Source organism: Numenius arquata, chromosome 9 (genome assembly GCF_964106895.1).
Source record: "Numenius arquata chromosome 9, bNumArq3.hap1.1, whole genome shotgun sequence".
In the NCBI taxonomy this organism is placed as follows: domain Eukaryota; kingdom Metazoa; phylum Chordata; class Aves; order Charadriiformes; family Scolopacidae; genus Numenius; species Numenius arquata.
This window is the reverse complement of record NC_133584.1, coordinates 18,639,746-18,656,759: the sequence shown is the minus strand read 5'-3', so window position 1 is coordinate 18,656,759 and position 17,014 is coordinate 18,639,746. Positions and strand designations below refer to the sequence as shown.

Below are 17,014 nucleotides of genomic sequence, written 5' to 3'. Positions count from 1 at the left end.
TTTTGCACAATGTCAAAAGTATAGCAATAGTAATTTGAAATAATGAAAACAGACTGCTTGTAATTGCTCTATTTTTCTTTTTTCTTTCAAGGGTGACACTGGATTAACTGGACCCCCTGGACCACCAGGAACTGTTATTGTGACATTAAGCGGACCAGACAACATGACGGTAGTAAAATTGTTAAACATCACGTTCAGATTAGCCGTCTTCCTACCTTTTAAATTGAGAGGACATTTTCATCTTCATTGTTCCCATAACATTTCCTTTTACCCATCCTAACATTGTTCAGACTTGTTTAGTTAGATACTAAGCTCTTCTTAGAGAGTGTCTGTGCGGCCAGCTCAGCTGAGGGCTGTGTATTCACATTGCACATCTGCACGATGCCAGTGGAATGCTAAATGCTTATTAGCAATTCACCTGCTCTAGATCTCAGAGTACATGAAAAGTAAATCACTTTTAGCTTCACCAAATCAACATGGATTTTCTGAATGGGTACCAAAGCCACAGCTGTGCTGACCCCAGGCCTTGTCACTGAAAATATCAGGACTGAGCTACCAGAGTTTCACAAAAGCTTGCAACACATTCCTGTACATTTCATAGCTTATTTTCCCATTGTTTTTACTGGAACTTGAGTAGTCTTGGAAAGTGTTGGAAAAACAGTGACTACTGGAGAAAGGAAATACTCTGATTCAGCTTTCATTTTAAGTATTGCTTTCTGAATTAAAATTCTTGCATTTTGTCCTTATGTAGAACTTAAGCAGCAGTAGTTGATACACAATTTTAAGTCTTCACGTATTAGCAGAACAGGACTTCAACCTGTTCCTGGCTCTGTTTTTCTTATTTAATTTGGATCTAATCCATGGAGTTATCAAAACTCTCTCTCCATTATGTGCTAAGATAAAAAGGGAATTTTGCATTGAGACTGTATTGAGGAGGGAAGAGAAAGATTGCAGAAGTAAGGTTCAGCTTTCAGACACAGCAGCTCTTCCCTGTTTAAAGCAAATATGGACAACCTGGAGCACTTCCCAGTCCCAGTCACAGCTGTGGCAGTTTATCATGGGGGAATGGCGATTTTTCAGAGACATTGGGCATTAAGGTTTTAAACCCTCTCAAAACTCCTTACATAAATAGTTTGGGGCATGAGTCTAACCAGGTAATAATTTGGCAGTCCATAAACTTTGGCTTTACAATGACGTTAGGATGTGGCCCAATCTGTAACAGTACTACACAGCAGGGTAATCTAATCTTGAGCCCATTTAGGCATGGATTGCATGGGTAGCCGCTGCATTTATGTATTGGAGATAACTGTAGCTCCAGTGAAGCAACTAAGGTTTATTTGGTTTTTTGCTTGTGATTTTTTTGCCATTTCTGGGGATATTTACTCCAGTCCCCTCGTATGCAATCACAGGTAAGCCGTTTTGAACTTGCTGTGTTCGGCAATATGTGCACAGCCAGTTTCTTTTTCAAATATCATAGACTTAGGTGAGAGTGCCGATAAGAAGTTTCTGTTTCTTAGTCATTTAACTAAAACCATCTCTGCTTAAAGAAGCTTGCTGATAACATAGGGATTTCCTATTTGTACACCTTGAGTGTTATGGCGAGCACAGAAAATCCAAGAGACCATATTAAATTTTGATTTTCTACGTAATAGGACTTGAAAGGAGAGAAAGGAGAAAAAGGATCAAGAGGACTTCCAGGGCCAATGGGGTTTACAGTAAGTGACCAGAAATAAATCTTTTAAATCCAAATGTTCAGGCAGCACCACCTAGTAAATGCTTCTCTTTAGAGTCCAGTATTTACACTGCTTACTCCAACCTTTAATGAATAGAATAGAATACCTATTAATAGCATTCTAACTGTGCTTTATTTTTATGCTTTTTTAAAAAGATAACAAAATTATAAAAGATATATTTAATTTAGAAAACATGATTCTTAAAATATGTGTATCTTGAGGGCAGTTTTGTTACAGGGGCCGGATGGTGATTCCCAAAGTGAAAAGGGTGACCGAGGAGAACCCGGAGCACAGGTAAGTGCAAACAATTGAATACATGTTATTCTTTTCTGCAAAGCAGTTTTGCACTAGTCTTGCACCCCAGTTTTTATTTCAGTGCCACTCACAGCAAATTTTCTTAGATTCAAAAGCTCTTTCATCCAGTAAACCAAACTAGAGAGCTGAAAGTCAAATAACTGTTCTTATAGGTTCACATACCATGAGTACATGATGTAGAGGTCAGTTGATGGTGGATGCACTTCTGTTTGTTTTGCTGTAAAGGTTCTGTTGTTGAAACTTAGGGAAAAGAAAAAAAAAAAAGTGCTCTTCTGAACACATACTGGCTTTATAGTGCCAGTGTCTATGTAGAAGAGAATTAAAAACATTGGGTTTACTTAAGGCAGCAGACTTACCTGCTAGTTGAGCATACTAATTTATGTGGAGACATGAAGAAATTTGTTATAAGAGAGTTATTCTGTTAAAAGAATAATCTGAGAAAAAAAAATCATGTTTACTTTTAAAAGAACACACATTAAAATACAATTTACTTGAGTATATCTACATTTTGAAGGGAATTAAATAGAAAGTTACCACTTTGCATTCAAACCTTCAAATAAAAACTAATCAATGAAAGATGCAGGTTCTTAGTAACTCAAACTGTATGAATTAATAATAGTTTACCAATATGTAATCGGGGTACAACCATAAAGTATCCAAAAAAACCAAAATGTTCTGTGACGTTTTCTGAACACAACATATTGATTCCAAATACATTTTGGAAGCAATATTAAGAAAAAAATATTCAAATATTTAATTCAGTCCAAACATATATATATTGAAACTTTTCCATACTTCTTGTAGTTGCAATAAATTTTCTTCCACAAGGAAAGGTAGCAAGACAAGATCAGTACTACCTATAGATTGCTCTTTCTTCAATTGTATGGTGCTATAACAATGATGATGCTCTAGAGCAACTTGATTGTTATTTTTATTCTTCCTATACGTTATGAAAATTTTAAATTCTATTTGAGTCACTGGTGTAAAGTACTAAAAGTTTTGTACTTTACTGTTTTGTAGAGTTTTATGAACATTAGTTATGATTAGAGACAATGAACATTGGAAAAATAACCTTTTCAAAATTTATAAAGACCTAAAATACAGTTATATGCACCGTATTTAGTTGTTATGCCCTCTGAATGCAATGTACCCTTTTTTGAACTTCCTAATTTTTATTTTTTTTTTTAATTTTATGTTTTTGCTTTGTAGGGTACACCTGGAAAAGAAGGTGCCCCAGGTCCACCTGGCTTACCGGTAATGAAGGAAGCCCTCTAAACGTTTTCTAAGCAATAGTCATCTGTTTATCTCAGTTGTATCTTCCTGTCACAGCTTTTTCCCGTTGCAGAATGTATTTGCAAATGTTGGTTTGCATACACTGTGAAACATTTCTTTTCACACAGCTGGCTTTGTATGAGCACACACCATGTTCTCAGAGATATATGCAGGAGAGAGAGGCTCAGTTCATAGATGTTGTCTATTCTGTTTAAAATAAAAATAGTTGTTGCTTGTGTTTGAGACACAGTTTACGTTATGCAAAATTAATTCTACTGAGTTTAGTTCTGGTTAGTCACATTTGAAATTTTTGCAAAAGTGTTATACCTTCAGCATAAATCAAGAAGCAAAATGAATAATTTTTAATCACTAGAATCAAATATATTCTTTTACAAAGAAAAGTTATTGTCAAGGTCACAGCTGCCTTGGCCTGAAACAAGATGTCTGATAAATATTAAAACTGTCATCTTGTCATCAAATAGTTCTTAATTTCAGTTATAAAATGGCATCTTTTATTCAATTGCTTAAATATAAATTCTTCTATATTTACTTCACTTCCATTTTAACGACATCATCAGGGTCCCAGTAACCTTACAAATATCTTATCAAAATTCTTAGTGTCAGAATAGCCCGTTTCACCTATCTCTTATGAAGACATCGTCTTCATCATACCAAAATGACCTTTGCAAACAGTTTTAACACAGACCGGTCTGACAAAGAACATGGAATGACAGACCGCAAAGCTCTACTATCTCAGCCAACAGAAAAAACTTTGTGTCCTGACAAAGACATGTCATTGCTCTGGTTCCATTTCAACTTTACTAACTAGCAACAAATTCAGCTGCATAAGCCTCCAAGAAGTGCCTTTTCCTTGCATGTATACACTTGCAGAAAGCCTTAGCAGCAGCCTGCACTATTTTTCCTCCTGGTCTTGCTTACAACTCTTGATTTCAGCGCCATCGTGCAGACTGACCAAGTTCTGGGAGAGGGAGTTGCCGAATGTGAGAGTCTCACATTGTGTTCAGTTTCTCCCCTTTCAGAAATTGTAGTTTGCAGAGGCAGGACAAATCAGAGCCTACTACGCTTGTGTTATCCAGAGTGGCTCCACCTTGGGGTTGGTGGAGTGGGCTGTTATAAAGGCAGGTTTGGATGAGAGACCTGTGGTATTTCCCACAGACATGGAATTGCACCCCAAACCATGTCTTGCCCTGGGATTTCTTCCCCTGGGCAAGTCGTACTCACTTGCCATCACCATGAAAGATTGAAGCTTTCCATTTTAGGTATGACTGATGGCTGTGCTAAAAGATTAATCCTCATAAAATTGTGTACTGTCATCTGCAGGGACAAAAGGGTGAACAGGGCAAACCAGGACTGGCTGGCAGGCAAGGAGTTAAGGTATTGTCTAATGGTTTTGTTGTTGCTTTTGAGGATGGGGATAAGGTATGTTTTGGGGTTACTATATCGTTCTATTTATCACTGTGTATATAATATGTTTACCTAACAGATGACAAGTAGTGATATCATGAAATAGAGGATGATCAGCTGAAATAGATTATGTGTTTGATCTGGTGTCCATCTGTGCCTGCTGATGTGTTCCTGTAGTTTTTGGTGTATGTAGCTAGCTGAATAGTTGTGTAGGGAACAGAGATGGGGGTGGTAAAGGACTGGTCAGGAGCAGAAGTTCTTTAATGTTATGAGCAATGTACTGAAGTAACAGTGGGTACCAAATGTCGTGTCATGCATTGTTTCCAATAAACAAACCCATTTCTGCCCTCTGATGAAGGGGATGAAAGGGAACACTGGTCCACCTGGAGCTTGTGGTCGAGTAAGTGTAAATTATCTTCATTATATAATTTTTCTAAACCATTAGATTAAAAATAAGAAAAACTGACTGTATGACACAATAACGTATGTCCTATGATACTCTAATTGAGGCATGGCTTTCTCAAAGTACTGATGTTGCTGGGAGGCTCACAGGGATGGCATCTTCCTTCATGTGAAGCTGGATGCATGATCAGGGCCTGGTTAGACCTCACTCAGTTCCAGCAATTTTGACAGGAGTTAATTTTTACAACAATCTCTAATCAGTTCCAGGACAGCTGGTCTTAATTTTAAAATCCTAAGAAGACTTTAAAAAAAAAAAAAAAAAAAAAAGAGATGCCATGAATACAAGTTCTCTGTCTAGTCATGCTATCTCACTAGTGGCTTACTTAAAGGCCCCATGTACACCTAATGGAAACCTTTTGTCCAAATTGTTCCTAAGAGGTAACTTTGTAAAAAGCTGATTCATTTGTGATATTGAGAGAGTACTAAAAAAACACTGCTTTTCAAAAAATATACAGGAGAAAGGTAAACATTTTGAATTTTAATTTTAAGCAGTTTCTTATTCCTTTTAAAATTGATACATTAGTAGTCAGCTTATATTTCAGTGTGATGTTTATATATCAAGGCACAATAATTATTATAATAGTGATTTACCAGTAATGGTGCTCATGCAAAATAATCCAGAAGAGAGGAAAAATTTGGGGTTATAAAAAAAAAAAAAAAAAAAAAAAAAATTACCGCAAATTGCCATTTGATTTTGCCTGTCATTTGTAGAAACTTTGAAACGTCACAATATTAAACTTTAATAAATTATTCATCTTTATAGGAATGACATTTTAATGCACATGTGAATGAAGTAGTTGATTTTTGTCTGTTTTCATGTATGATTATTGAAAAGAGTAGTCTAGATATAGATGATGCTACTTTGAGCCAACAGAATAGACTAGGTCGTTCCTAGAGGTTTCTTTCAAGAAGATTTCCTGTTTCGTGCTACCATAATATTTTTGATGGGGTCTTCAGCTTATATTTTGCCTGTATAATTGCATCTGCAGGCAGAGGAGTTCTCTGGGAGCTGAGGAATTGAGCTGAAATCTTAGCCTTACATATTTTCACACCCTCTTGACATTATCTGTCTATAACAATTATGATTCATTTCTGGCTCCTTGTGATTACCATGTGATCACAACATCAAAATTATGAATGAGATTATAACATTGTTCTAATGAAATGCTCAATATGAGGTACTGTCCTTCTCTCTTCATTCTTACTATTCTTTCTTTTCTTACCATCTTTCTCTTAAGACAGAGTATTATGACACTGTGGTTGGTGAAAAAGGAGATGAAGGACCCCCTGGACCTCCAGGACCAAAAGGTCAACGTGGCATGCCTGGTGAGTGGGACATCACAATTAGAATCTTATAGTAAGAGCTGTCCACTCAAAGGGCTTGTTGCAGGCTGGGTTTTTTAGCACCCAGCAACCTGCGTCTGCCTTTAGAAGTGTATTTCCAAATTGCTCCAAGCAAATTGCAGAATTGAAATGTATCCTGAGACTTTGATTTATGACTGTATTTCCTTTTAAAAATAATGAATCTGGCACACTCCTTTGCACAGATAACTGAGTTGAGCACATAAGCTCACTGACATCCTGTCTCATGACTTTAGTGGACTGCTGCATCAGCACATTATTTTGTTTGCCATAGGCATACCATCAGGGCTGTAAGTCTCTTCTTAAAGATCATGCACTTTTTTCTGTTATGTTTTTTTTTGGTTATGTTTATTTTGGCCATGCTGTAAAATTAAAATGTACTGATTTATTATTTGAGCTGTATCACAATATAACAAGGACTTGTGGGCTGAACTCTGGAAGGCAGCATCTTATAGACCATCTCATACACATCTAGCAAGTCCTTGCTTTCTGTGCTTTGGTATTCTAGTTTTATGAATATTTATGTATCCACGTGATTGTGTTGCGTTCAGTGAATACACTTTGTTGTTATAAATCTATTTATGTATTTCCAAGGGGTGACAACAGGAAAGCTGAGCCTTGCAAAGAAATTAATGCATTGTTAAGAGGTGGTATATTTACTAGAGCAAATAATAGTGGCAAAAAGAAGCAAGTTTGCAGGCCTGTAAAGTCATGTAAAATTGTTCTCAAGTAACTGTGTGCATCCCCACCTAAGATAAATGTGGTGGATCCTACTCCTATCTGTTGTAAACATCCTTATCTTGCCAGATTTCAGAGAGATACAGTTGCATAAGTAGTAGGTGCCTATTCAGGCAAAAACGAATTCTTAAAAGATAAAATAAGCTTCAAATGCAGAAGCCCAAAGTTTGCAGTCAATATTACTGAGTAGTGATTTTGCAGAGTATACAGTGGTTTAATTCAAGTTCTAAATATATTGCTTTTGCAGGGCCACAGGGTCCTCCCGGATATGCTGGTAGACCAGGTATGTACAATGATCCAGTACCAACAATAAGACACATTGTTCTTCCTGCCTGTTATACTGAATCAGCTTTGTGGAATCTTAACTTCAGATGACTTGAGAGGTATCTCTGAGTGGTAAAAAAATCTCATCCAAAAGCTTTGATGGGCCAAGTATTTAAAGAGAGATTAAAGATAATTTTTAAATTTCTTAATATTCTCATTGTGATTATTTAATATATTACAAGATAAAAAAGATTTGTGGGATGAACTCAGTATGTTTGTCTCTCACTCACTCTATTGGGTACTTACTTTGCTTTGAAATTTCATTTCTTTAATTTCATTTTTGTATTTTTTTCCTCTTTGGTTAGGTGTGACAAGACCTGGTCTGAGAGGTCCCCCAGGATTTCCTGGGCCAAAAGGAACAAAAGGAGAAAAAGGACAAACTGGCTTGTGTATTGTAGGCCCTCCAGGACTACCTGGTATTACTGGCAGACCTGGTCCTGTTGGATTACCAGGTCCTCCCGGAGAACCAGGTGACATTTCAGTATTCTACGTATGATGAACAAGAACAGATCCAGAGTCATTTCAATATCTAATATATGAGATTATATAAATACATTATTTATAGAGTATGTTTTGAGTAATATGGTTGAATATAATTTCTCATTGGAAATTTTGTTTTAGGATACTCACGAAATCATATGTAGCAAAGGTCTGTCCTCCACTACTAATGATATTCTGTAGGGAAAATACAATGACTTCCCAGTATAAAGATTTCTTACCTTTTTGTATAACTCTGACTATAAAAGTCTGCTGCATAAACCCAGGAAAGAATAATGAGAGAAAATCTGTTCTTTAAATTAATCATTCCAAAGGTTGTAGTAAAGCTGTAAAACTAAATTCAGAAGGGGCTAATCTGAAAGCTAAAGAAATCACTTGCATGCTTCCAGAGGTCTTAGCGGGCCTTAGAGCAGGTTTGAAGTTCTGCCAGCATGAAAATAAAGCAGTATCAGTTTATAAAACTTCTAATAAAATTATTAACTAGGAATACCTGTTTAACTAGGAGTACCAATAGCATCATGTTTATTTTACATGTGGTATGGCCAAAACAAGTTTTTCTGAAGTAATACCAATGTAGTGCTTCTCTTTTCTTTCTCTTTGAAAAATATATTTATCCTCCAAATGCATTACCTTCGGAAGAGCTCAATGCATGTTCTGTTTTTCCAAATTAATAGTAAATACACCAGAATAATTGTGTCAAAGATACTTGAGCAGCATTAATAATTTCCGATTAAAAAATGTTTCCCTTCCATTCACGGTAAAAGAAAGAATTATGTTTCTGTTGATTCAAATAAAACGGAAATACTTTCCCCAGAAGGGACTACGCTTTTTACAGGCTAGACAGATGGATTGAACAGTCTGCTGAGGTTTTCTTTGGCATTACCATATTTATCCTGAAGTACTTCCAGTTGCAGGTGTTTTGTATTTGTCCAGGTAGTTCTATTTTTTAAATGAATCGTAGAATATCTCAAGTTGGGAGGGACCCATAAGGATCAGAATACTGCAGCTCATCCCTGCAACTTTTTTCCGTCTTAGCAACTAGAGAATTTGTCTGAATAATCTGCTTATGTAATGGTGTCATGCTCATTTCATTAACAGGTAGAGTAACATTTAGAACTGGCCTACCAGGACTTCCTGGAGAGCCAGGGTGTACAGGACCTCCGGGACCTCCAGGAGACACTGGCATGAAAGGTCAGTTTCAGAAAACTATCACTCAGAAGTTGATGGTGCAATCCAGTAATCTTCGTGGATCCTCATGAGATTTTGAATGTAATTTACCTCTTAAGCCATTTGAGTTCAGAGATTTAAGAAAATTCATTAGGGATAGCAAGATGTCTTCCTCCCCTTACAGTAAACAGCAGCTAAAAGAGCAGTGCGCGTGCCAGTGCTGCACACCCGTTGTGCTGCACTGCAGCAGGGCTTAGATTTTCACTGGAAAAAACAATTATTACAGTAGGGTATAAAACCCTACAATTATGGTAGGCTTGTCGTATTGTTATGTTCAACACCAACACTCTCTGAGAGAAGGTTCCTTCTGCAAATTTCACCACAGGACATGCTGAATCTCTTTGCCATGTGCTAGGCATTAAAGTCACACAGGCTGTTATGGAGCTATGCTAGTTTTAAGCCAATGTCCCTTTCTTCTTTTGAGAGAATTTGACTTAGCAGCAGAGTGACTGTATCCAAATGGTTTACTAAAACTAGAATTGAATTTAAACTGGGTGTTCCTACAGTTTCAATTAAATGTAATCAGTTCTGATTCACTATCTGACCACAGGCAATTTTGTACTGTGTTGGAAGTCATCTCCCAACAAAATTAAGGCTGTGATTCTGCCACTATCTGACCAAAAAGTGTTAGCCATCCTCTGTAACAGGCTATGTAACACATTAGTTAGGCTTGGGAATGACTTCGTGTGGAACAACTAATGAATTATTTTCGTTTTAGGTGATGAAGCTTGCGTGTGTACTGATTGCAGCTATGTTCCAGGAATACCTGGTCGTCCTGGTTCTCCTGGGCCACATGGGCAGGATGGCGTGCCTGGTAAATTGTCTTGTTGTTTCTGACAGTATAGTAGGAAATGCCAATGATTTTGCTTTCAGCATGAGAATCAGGTACAGGCATGTCTGCAGCATGCAGTCCTTGAACTAGCCCTGAGGTTGTGATGAGTTGTGAGAACCTGATCCAGCTCCATCCACTGATATGAGCACAAGCCATAAAAGAGGTGAAGTCAGAATGCTAATAGGCTTATGTGCAGCCTGAAGCCAGGTCAGTCTATGATGATGCAGTCAATGTAACAAGCAGAAACATTCAATGCTGGTGTGATCATCGGAGCTTGTCAAAATCCATGTCCTTTTTTTCATTTTTCATCACAAAATATGCTGTTTCTTTTGCAGGTAGAGAAGGAACAACAGGTCCAAAGGGTTCTCCAGGTTCTCCAGGAGCACCAGGGTTTCCAGGAGCTCAAGTAAGACTTCGGTTTTTCAGATTATTTTTCAGATTGCACAAGAGTTATTTCAAAGAAACCTCATGGTTGCTGTTACATGCAGTGTCATACTAGGTGATCTCAACAGTTTTCTTTCTCTAGTAATGAATGTGTCTGCATGGAAGGCCTAGGTAGAGACTGTAAGGTACGGTGACCTAGCTTTACATGAGCCTGTTTTGCTCAGTGCAGCAAGAAGCACAGCCCAGGCAGTGAGGCAGGTAAATACCTGTGTGATTAACCTGTGCTGAATTTCATGATGGCTAGGCTGCTGCTTCTGCCTGGTATGGGTTAACATGTATACCCTGGTATGGGTATACAGTTAACTTCTGCTCATCTACATAATTCTATAATCATGGCAGTGGCTGTAAAGCATATATAGAGTTTTGTGTGCTGTGATTTTCATCAGACTTCTTACTACTTCTGTTTCCAGCATACTCAGGACTTGCTTAAGCCCCAGTTGTGCAGAGAAGCTTCCTTCTCATAATACCCTCTTCAGGGGCACAAAGGACATTCCCTCTTGGGAAACATTATGAAGAAGGAAGGCTGACACCTGCTGCCACAGACATACCATTTGGTTGTTCTAACTTATGCCTGTAGTAGTAATTATTTATGGGAAATTACAGTTGGTACTGTCCAATAAAAAAAAGTCATGCACAAGTATTTATTGTGGTGGTTGCAGTACAGGTGCAGAATGGGCCTGCTCACAGGCTTTTCCAGAAGGCTGCCAAGAGTTCATGAGCCCAAGATCACTAGACCCCAGCGTGTTTTCAGCTTGCAATAGTTTTGGCTGGGATAGAGAACGCACTTTGTACCCTGAGGGGGAAAGAAAGGAGAGGAGAAGTTAACTATGAATAGCACTAACTATGGCAGTTACAGTGTTCCTGGGGAGATATTCCCATGTGGAGGAGAAACTTATAATTAGATTTTAAGGTACTTTCCTGTCCTTCTTTTTGTGCCACCAAAGCACAAACAGGTAGCTAACAGTCTGATCTGTTAAATGATCCTGCATCATTCCTGCTTATAGTAGCCTAAATGAAATGATAATCAGGGCCAACTGGAATAAACGCAGGAGAAAAGTAAAATAAAAAAAAAGCTCCAAAATCCCCTGTTCATTGATATGTGCTGTTACAGTGAATAAAGGTGAGAACAAAGAGAACCACTATCAGTTATTTAATTAAAAAAAAAAAAAAAAGAAAAAAAAAAAGGCAAGCCTGAAAACAGCTGACATGTCTAGTACTGAAAATCTTTTGATTGCTGTGTTCCAGGGACCTGCAGGTTTTAGAGGAGATCAAGGACATAAAGGATCAAAAGGTGAGCCAGGATATGTGTATCCCGAAGGGCCAAAAGGTGAGAGAGGAGATCCAGGGCCCAGGGGAGACAAAGGAAGAAAAGGTTCAAGTGGACTTCTGGGGAGAACTGGCTCTAAAGGATCCAAGGGTTCTAAAGGCGAAGAGGTGGGTATGCACTGTTTGCAATTAATACAGAATTCATGAAAAAATAAGTCAGTATTCATATCTTGAATAACAGTTTTTTAATCTACTCAGATACTTTAACTGACTTAGTACCTGACTTAAGGGTACTATGCTCTACTCTAGGAATGAATATGCATAACCAATATGCAGAAAAGAATGAAAGTAAATATTGTTATGTAATACCAGAGAGACGAGGCTAGTGTAGGTACGTGTTGCTGAAAAACCTCAGCAGTCTATTGTGCTGTTAGTTTGGATATTTATATTACACCATTATCTTGGATTCCTATGATGAATAAGATTTGGTTTTAGGTGTTTGGTTTTTTTTTAAAGACAGTTTTTCCGACTACTTAAAATACTTAAAAGGAAATAATAATTCAAATAGTTCCTGTACAGTCTTGAGGAGTTTAACCTTCAGTCAGGGCTGAGAGAAACCACAAAAGTTGGGAGGACTAACCGTAAAACTGGAATCATAATCTTCACTAAGAATCATCTTTTTGTTCAGCAGAAATAAAAAATAACAATTATTGTTGTGTTGTGTCAGCTGAGAAACTGTTAAAGTGATTCAGATACAACTATCTCTAAACCTGACTCCACAGTATTCCAGGAAAATCTGAGCTGAGGTGTTTTGGTTTTTTTCTCAAACTTGTTTTAAAAAGAAAAAAGTATACAGTGTACAGCTATTGAAAAATGAAGGTGCTGTATTTATTTGTACTATTTCACTTTTAATAGCCCTCTATTGTAACCATTGATATTAAAATTTACATTCTTTTAATCCTAAGTAAATCAGAGGAAAAATTCCTCTTAAATTAGAAGAGCTACTCTGTTACTAAAGTAATGCAAGATTATACTCAGACAGAGAATTGGACATTTAGTTATGAAAGCTGGTGTGGAAAGCAAGTAATGCTTGGTATACACACACCTGTAATCATTAATAGGGATTGGCTGGTTCAAAAGGAGATAGAGGACTACCTGGATTGCCTGGCAATGTTGGTCTTCCTGGAGAGATGGGGCTTCCTGGACTTCCAGGGTATGGACCACAAGGAATAAGAGGTTTCAAAGGCTCTAAAGGAATACCTGGTCCACCTGGATTACCTGGAGAAGCTGGTTTGTACCTTCCTATTTTAACATGTTTTACCTATCTTAAAGAGTACTTGATTGAAATTGCAGAGATAGATTGAAGTCAAAGACATAATTTCTGAAACATAGGAAGTTTCTCTTGCAGTGAGATTTCCATAGCATTGTTCCAACTTTGGTCCCACTGGAGCTAATAGCAAAAGTCTTAGGCTTATAAGATAATCGAGGTTGGAAGGAACTCTGAGATCTTTACACCAAAATCCTGCTCAGAGCAGGGTCAGCTATAAACTCAGACCAAGTTATTCAGGGCGTTATCCAGTTGGACCTTGAAAAACTCCAAGGACAAAGCCAGCACCTCATCTCTGGGCAACTTGTTCCAGTGCTTGACTGTCTCCATCATGGAAAAAAAAAGAAAAGGTCTTTAAATATGCATCCAGTCATCATTATTAGTGTGAGCAAAGTCAGTAGGTGAAGATATGAAGGACTTAATCATTTATAAGTGCTGAAAACATACCAGTGTATGTATTTATAGGCCAGCATAATCTGGAGGAACACAAAGTTGGGTGGCAAATATAGTCAAGGTTTCTTAAAGAGAGTGCCCATTAAATCTTTATGAAATGGAGATGCAGATTAAGCATTTTGCAATTGTATCATTTTCCTGCTGACTTTGTGCTTCCATTTCTGGGTCTCCACTAGACTGCAGGAGGGCTGAGAGGAAGACTGCAGGTGGACTTGGTGTCAATAAAATTCTTTTGCTTTATAAAAGCCAGAATCTGAATGCTTTTCAAAGTCTGTTGGAGTTTCAGAAATATGGAAAGTGTAGAAGACTGCATTTTTAACCGAGTAGATTGATCACTAATATTTTTATTGCTTAAGATTACATGTTGCCAAACTATAAGGCTTTGTAATCTTTGATTATGTATTTGCTGAAGGTCTGAAAGGAGAGACCAGTAGGGTAACTCCATTACCTGCATTGCCAGGACCTCAAGGACCAGACGGTTTACCTGGACCCCCAGGACTGCCTGGTGAGTACATCTGCACTAGATACGGTAAATTTCAGAGATAATCTGATAGGGATTTCTCTCCCAGCTCTGGCCATATAAAACCATTGGCTTACTTTTAAATGCCTAGAAAAAGGATTTCTGTGATACAGAAACTATGGAATTAGCTTTAACATTCCCTTTCAAGAAAACTAAGGAAAACTAAGGCCCACACAGGACCATGTCCATGTCCATCTCTGCAGTATGGCAGAGATTCCAAGTAGTCCTATGCTGCGGCTTGGTTCCTCTAAGAACCAGAAACATCTGGCGCTTATGCTGCAGCTTGTATATCCAGAAAGGCACCTCTGGCTTAATTTTGACAAAAGCGTATCCAAAATTACGCTGGGACTGCTGCAGCCTTCAAAACAAAAGGAACAAAATCAGGTTAAAGCATTCTTAATCTTCCTGAAGCCCTCGGTCCTTCTCAGCCTTTGCAGGGACACAGTCAAAAAGTAACTGTATTACTATGTTTCCCAGTTCCTTTTTAATGTGACTGTTACTAACCATTGTCATAAGATATTGAGAACGTGAGTTTCCAGTTTTGGGTGGGTTCTGGGCGGGTTTTGGGCTTGGGTTCTAGGTGGGACTTTTTTGGTTGCTGGTGTTTTAAATTTTTGCAGAATTTTTGAATGCACTGAAGGACAGTAAGTGACATTCAGGCTAACCGTAAGGCATCTTTGCTTTGGTTTTGTAGAACAATAGTCTTTAAAGCTGCCTTGAATGGCATAAGAAAATTTCTTGGCAGCTTTACGGTAGCTTCTGTTCTTATAGTTGCTGCTGTTACAAGCCTCAACCCTATAGGATGTGTTTGTATCTTCTCAACAAGTGGAAGATTTGAACATAATTGTTCCTAGAAGTCTGGAATTTGGGCAGATTTCATAAAAACTTCACCCACAGACTCATGCCTGCTTTGATACTGTGAACATAATTTAGCATTTTAACTGTGAAAACCTGCTGTGGAGGAGAAATAGTGTCTAAGTTCTAATATAAACTACAGTGGTGTCCTAATTGATAAACTATATAACATCTAATCTTACAAGCTGATGTTCTGTCACATCACAGTTTACTTATTTTCTTTGTACAGGTAGAGTTGGAGCAAGAGGTCAGCAAGGCGATTCAGGACATCCAGGGCCAACAGGTGACACAGGCTTTCCAGGGCTTGGATTTCCTGGAAACCCAGGTCCAAAAGGTAAAATACGCTTTTTGATCTTTAAAAAAAGCAAACCCCCCAAAAAATCTGATTTTTTTTTTTTTTTTCAGTCCACATTAAAAACAATCAACAAATTTAAAAAAAATATATCCATGAACATTAGTCATACAGGGAAGTGGTTTTAGCATTCTTGTAATTTACTGTCTTAAGGCATATAAATTGCAAGTTTGAAATATTTTTAAGTATTTCAGAGAATTAAGTATCAAAGCTAGCAGTAGGAAAATATTTTAAGACACTGATGCTTCCTGGAATACTGCCCAAACAGGTGCAGCGCATCTGAGCGCCACACGTACTTCAGATGAATTCTCTTTACCTGGATATGTGTTACAGAGACAGAGCTGTATAAGTGTCAGTACTTCATTTTTAATCAATTTTAGTTACGTACAATGCAATACCTGCTCTAATCTGCAGGTAACAGAAAGCATTTTGAATACTGTGAATTTGGCCATTTCTCATGCAAAGTCATACTCCCCTGTGGACACTGGAAATATTAACAAATGCCAAATTCTTATAATCCTGTCAGGACAGGGGGCAGGGCGGGAGGGTGAAGTAAGTTCTGGTACTAAAACTACTACCAAGCTGTTAAAGAAAACAATGGGGAACCGACATCAGAGCAGCCTCACTTCAAAAAAAACATTCCCTGTGAAATACCTGATTTCAAGAAAGTAACCAAGCAGTGTTAGAGTAAACATTGAGTAAATATGTAAGGAACAAGATGCAGTGTGTCACACCAACTCTGAAATCAAGATACTGTCTTCAGCTCATGTAAGCTACTTTAGTGTCAGAGGGTCATTACTGCATCCATACAAATACCCACTTGTAAAATATGGTTATAACCGTAACATCTGTACTGCATTTTAATTCCTTTTGCAGGAAATAAAGGGCTTGCAGGAGGCAGAGGGTCACCAGGTTGTGAAGGAAAGATCGGAGATCCAGGCCGAGCTGGAAACATAGGACAACCAGGAGAGAAGGTTTGGTTGAAAATACAGCACAGACTTTCCCATAGGTCCCATTCATTAAATGTGACGCTGAGCAAATAAATTAAGAAGTGTAAGGAATATAGGAGTTTCCTGACCAGTGATGCACAAACTATGAAATTAAATTTTTTGTATAAAAAGGGGCTCAAGCCAAAATTTTAAATTCAGATACGGGATTTCAGAACTCCCAAGTGTTTGGGATGTTTTGGTAGTGCAGTTTTCAGAGCACAAGGAGGATATTGCATTGCTTACAGCAAAATTTGAGGCCATAACTTCTGAAAAGATGGCTATTCAGAAGTTGCAATTAAGCATGTATTTGATGGAGCTCAGTGACAAGTAAGTTTGCATTTAATTATAGCAAGTGCTCTGTTGAATTAAAGCATAAAGCAAGTAGGTTGGAGGTAATACTGCAGCCACTCTTGCTGAGGAACAGAAGCTAATGTACTGATGGCATATGTAAATATAGGACTCTTGGATACTCTGTAACCAGGATTCAAAATTTAACAAAATAATAACACCTAAAAGTTTTGAAAAAGTGGCATTTCTTTATTTGTGTGCTCATATGTCATTTTTTATGTGCTTTTTGACATGACGGAGTGTAGAGTTTAAGGCTGTAGACATTTTTTTTA

At 37.7% G+C, this 17,014-nt stretch overlaps 1 protein-coding gene across 1 annotated transcript in view; it reads left to right on the top strand.

Annotated features, from left to right (window-relative positions):
- COL4A3 (collagen type IV alpha 3 chain) overlaps positions 1–17,014 on the top strand; it is a 49,236-nt gene that overhangs the window by 11,739 nt on the left and 20,483 nt on the right. Inside the window, exons 13-29 of the mRNA XM_074153594.1 lie at positions 92–169; positions 1,653–1,715; positions 1,971–2,027; positions 3,258–3,302; positions 4,662–4,715; positions 5,104–5,145; positions 6,446–6,533; positions 7,555–7,590; positions 7,937–8,101; positions 9,228–9,320; positions 10,075–10,170; positions 10,524–10,594; positions 11,878–12,066; positions 13,020–13,188; positions 14,091–14,183; positions 15,283–15,387; positions 16,282–16,379. Of these exons, the coding sequence (XP_074009695.1) occupies positions 92–169; positions 1,653–1,715; positions 1,971–2,027; positions 3,258–3,302; positions 4,662–4,715; positions 5,104–5,145; positions 6,446–6,533; positions 7,555–7,590; positions 7,937–8,101; positions 9,228–9,320; positions 10,075–10,170; positions 10,524–10,594; positions 11,878–12,066; positions 13,020–13,188; positions 14,091–14,183; positions 15,283–15,387; positions 16,282–16,379 (1,542 nt within the window). The remainder of the gene's footprint in view (positions 1–91; positions 170–1,652; positions 1,716–1,970; positions 2,028–3,257; positions 3,303–4,661; positions 4,716–5,103; positions 5,146–6,445; positions 6,534–7,554; positions 7,591–7,936; positions 8,102–9,227; positions 9,321–10,074; positions 10,171–10,523; positions 10,595–11,877; positions 12,067–13,019; positions 13,189–14,090; positions 14,184–15,282; positions 15,388–16,281; positions 16,380–17,014) is intronic.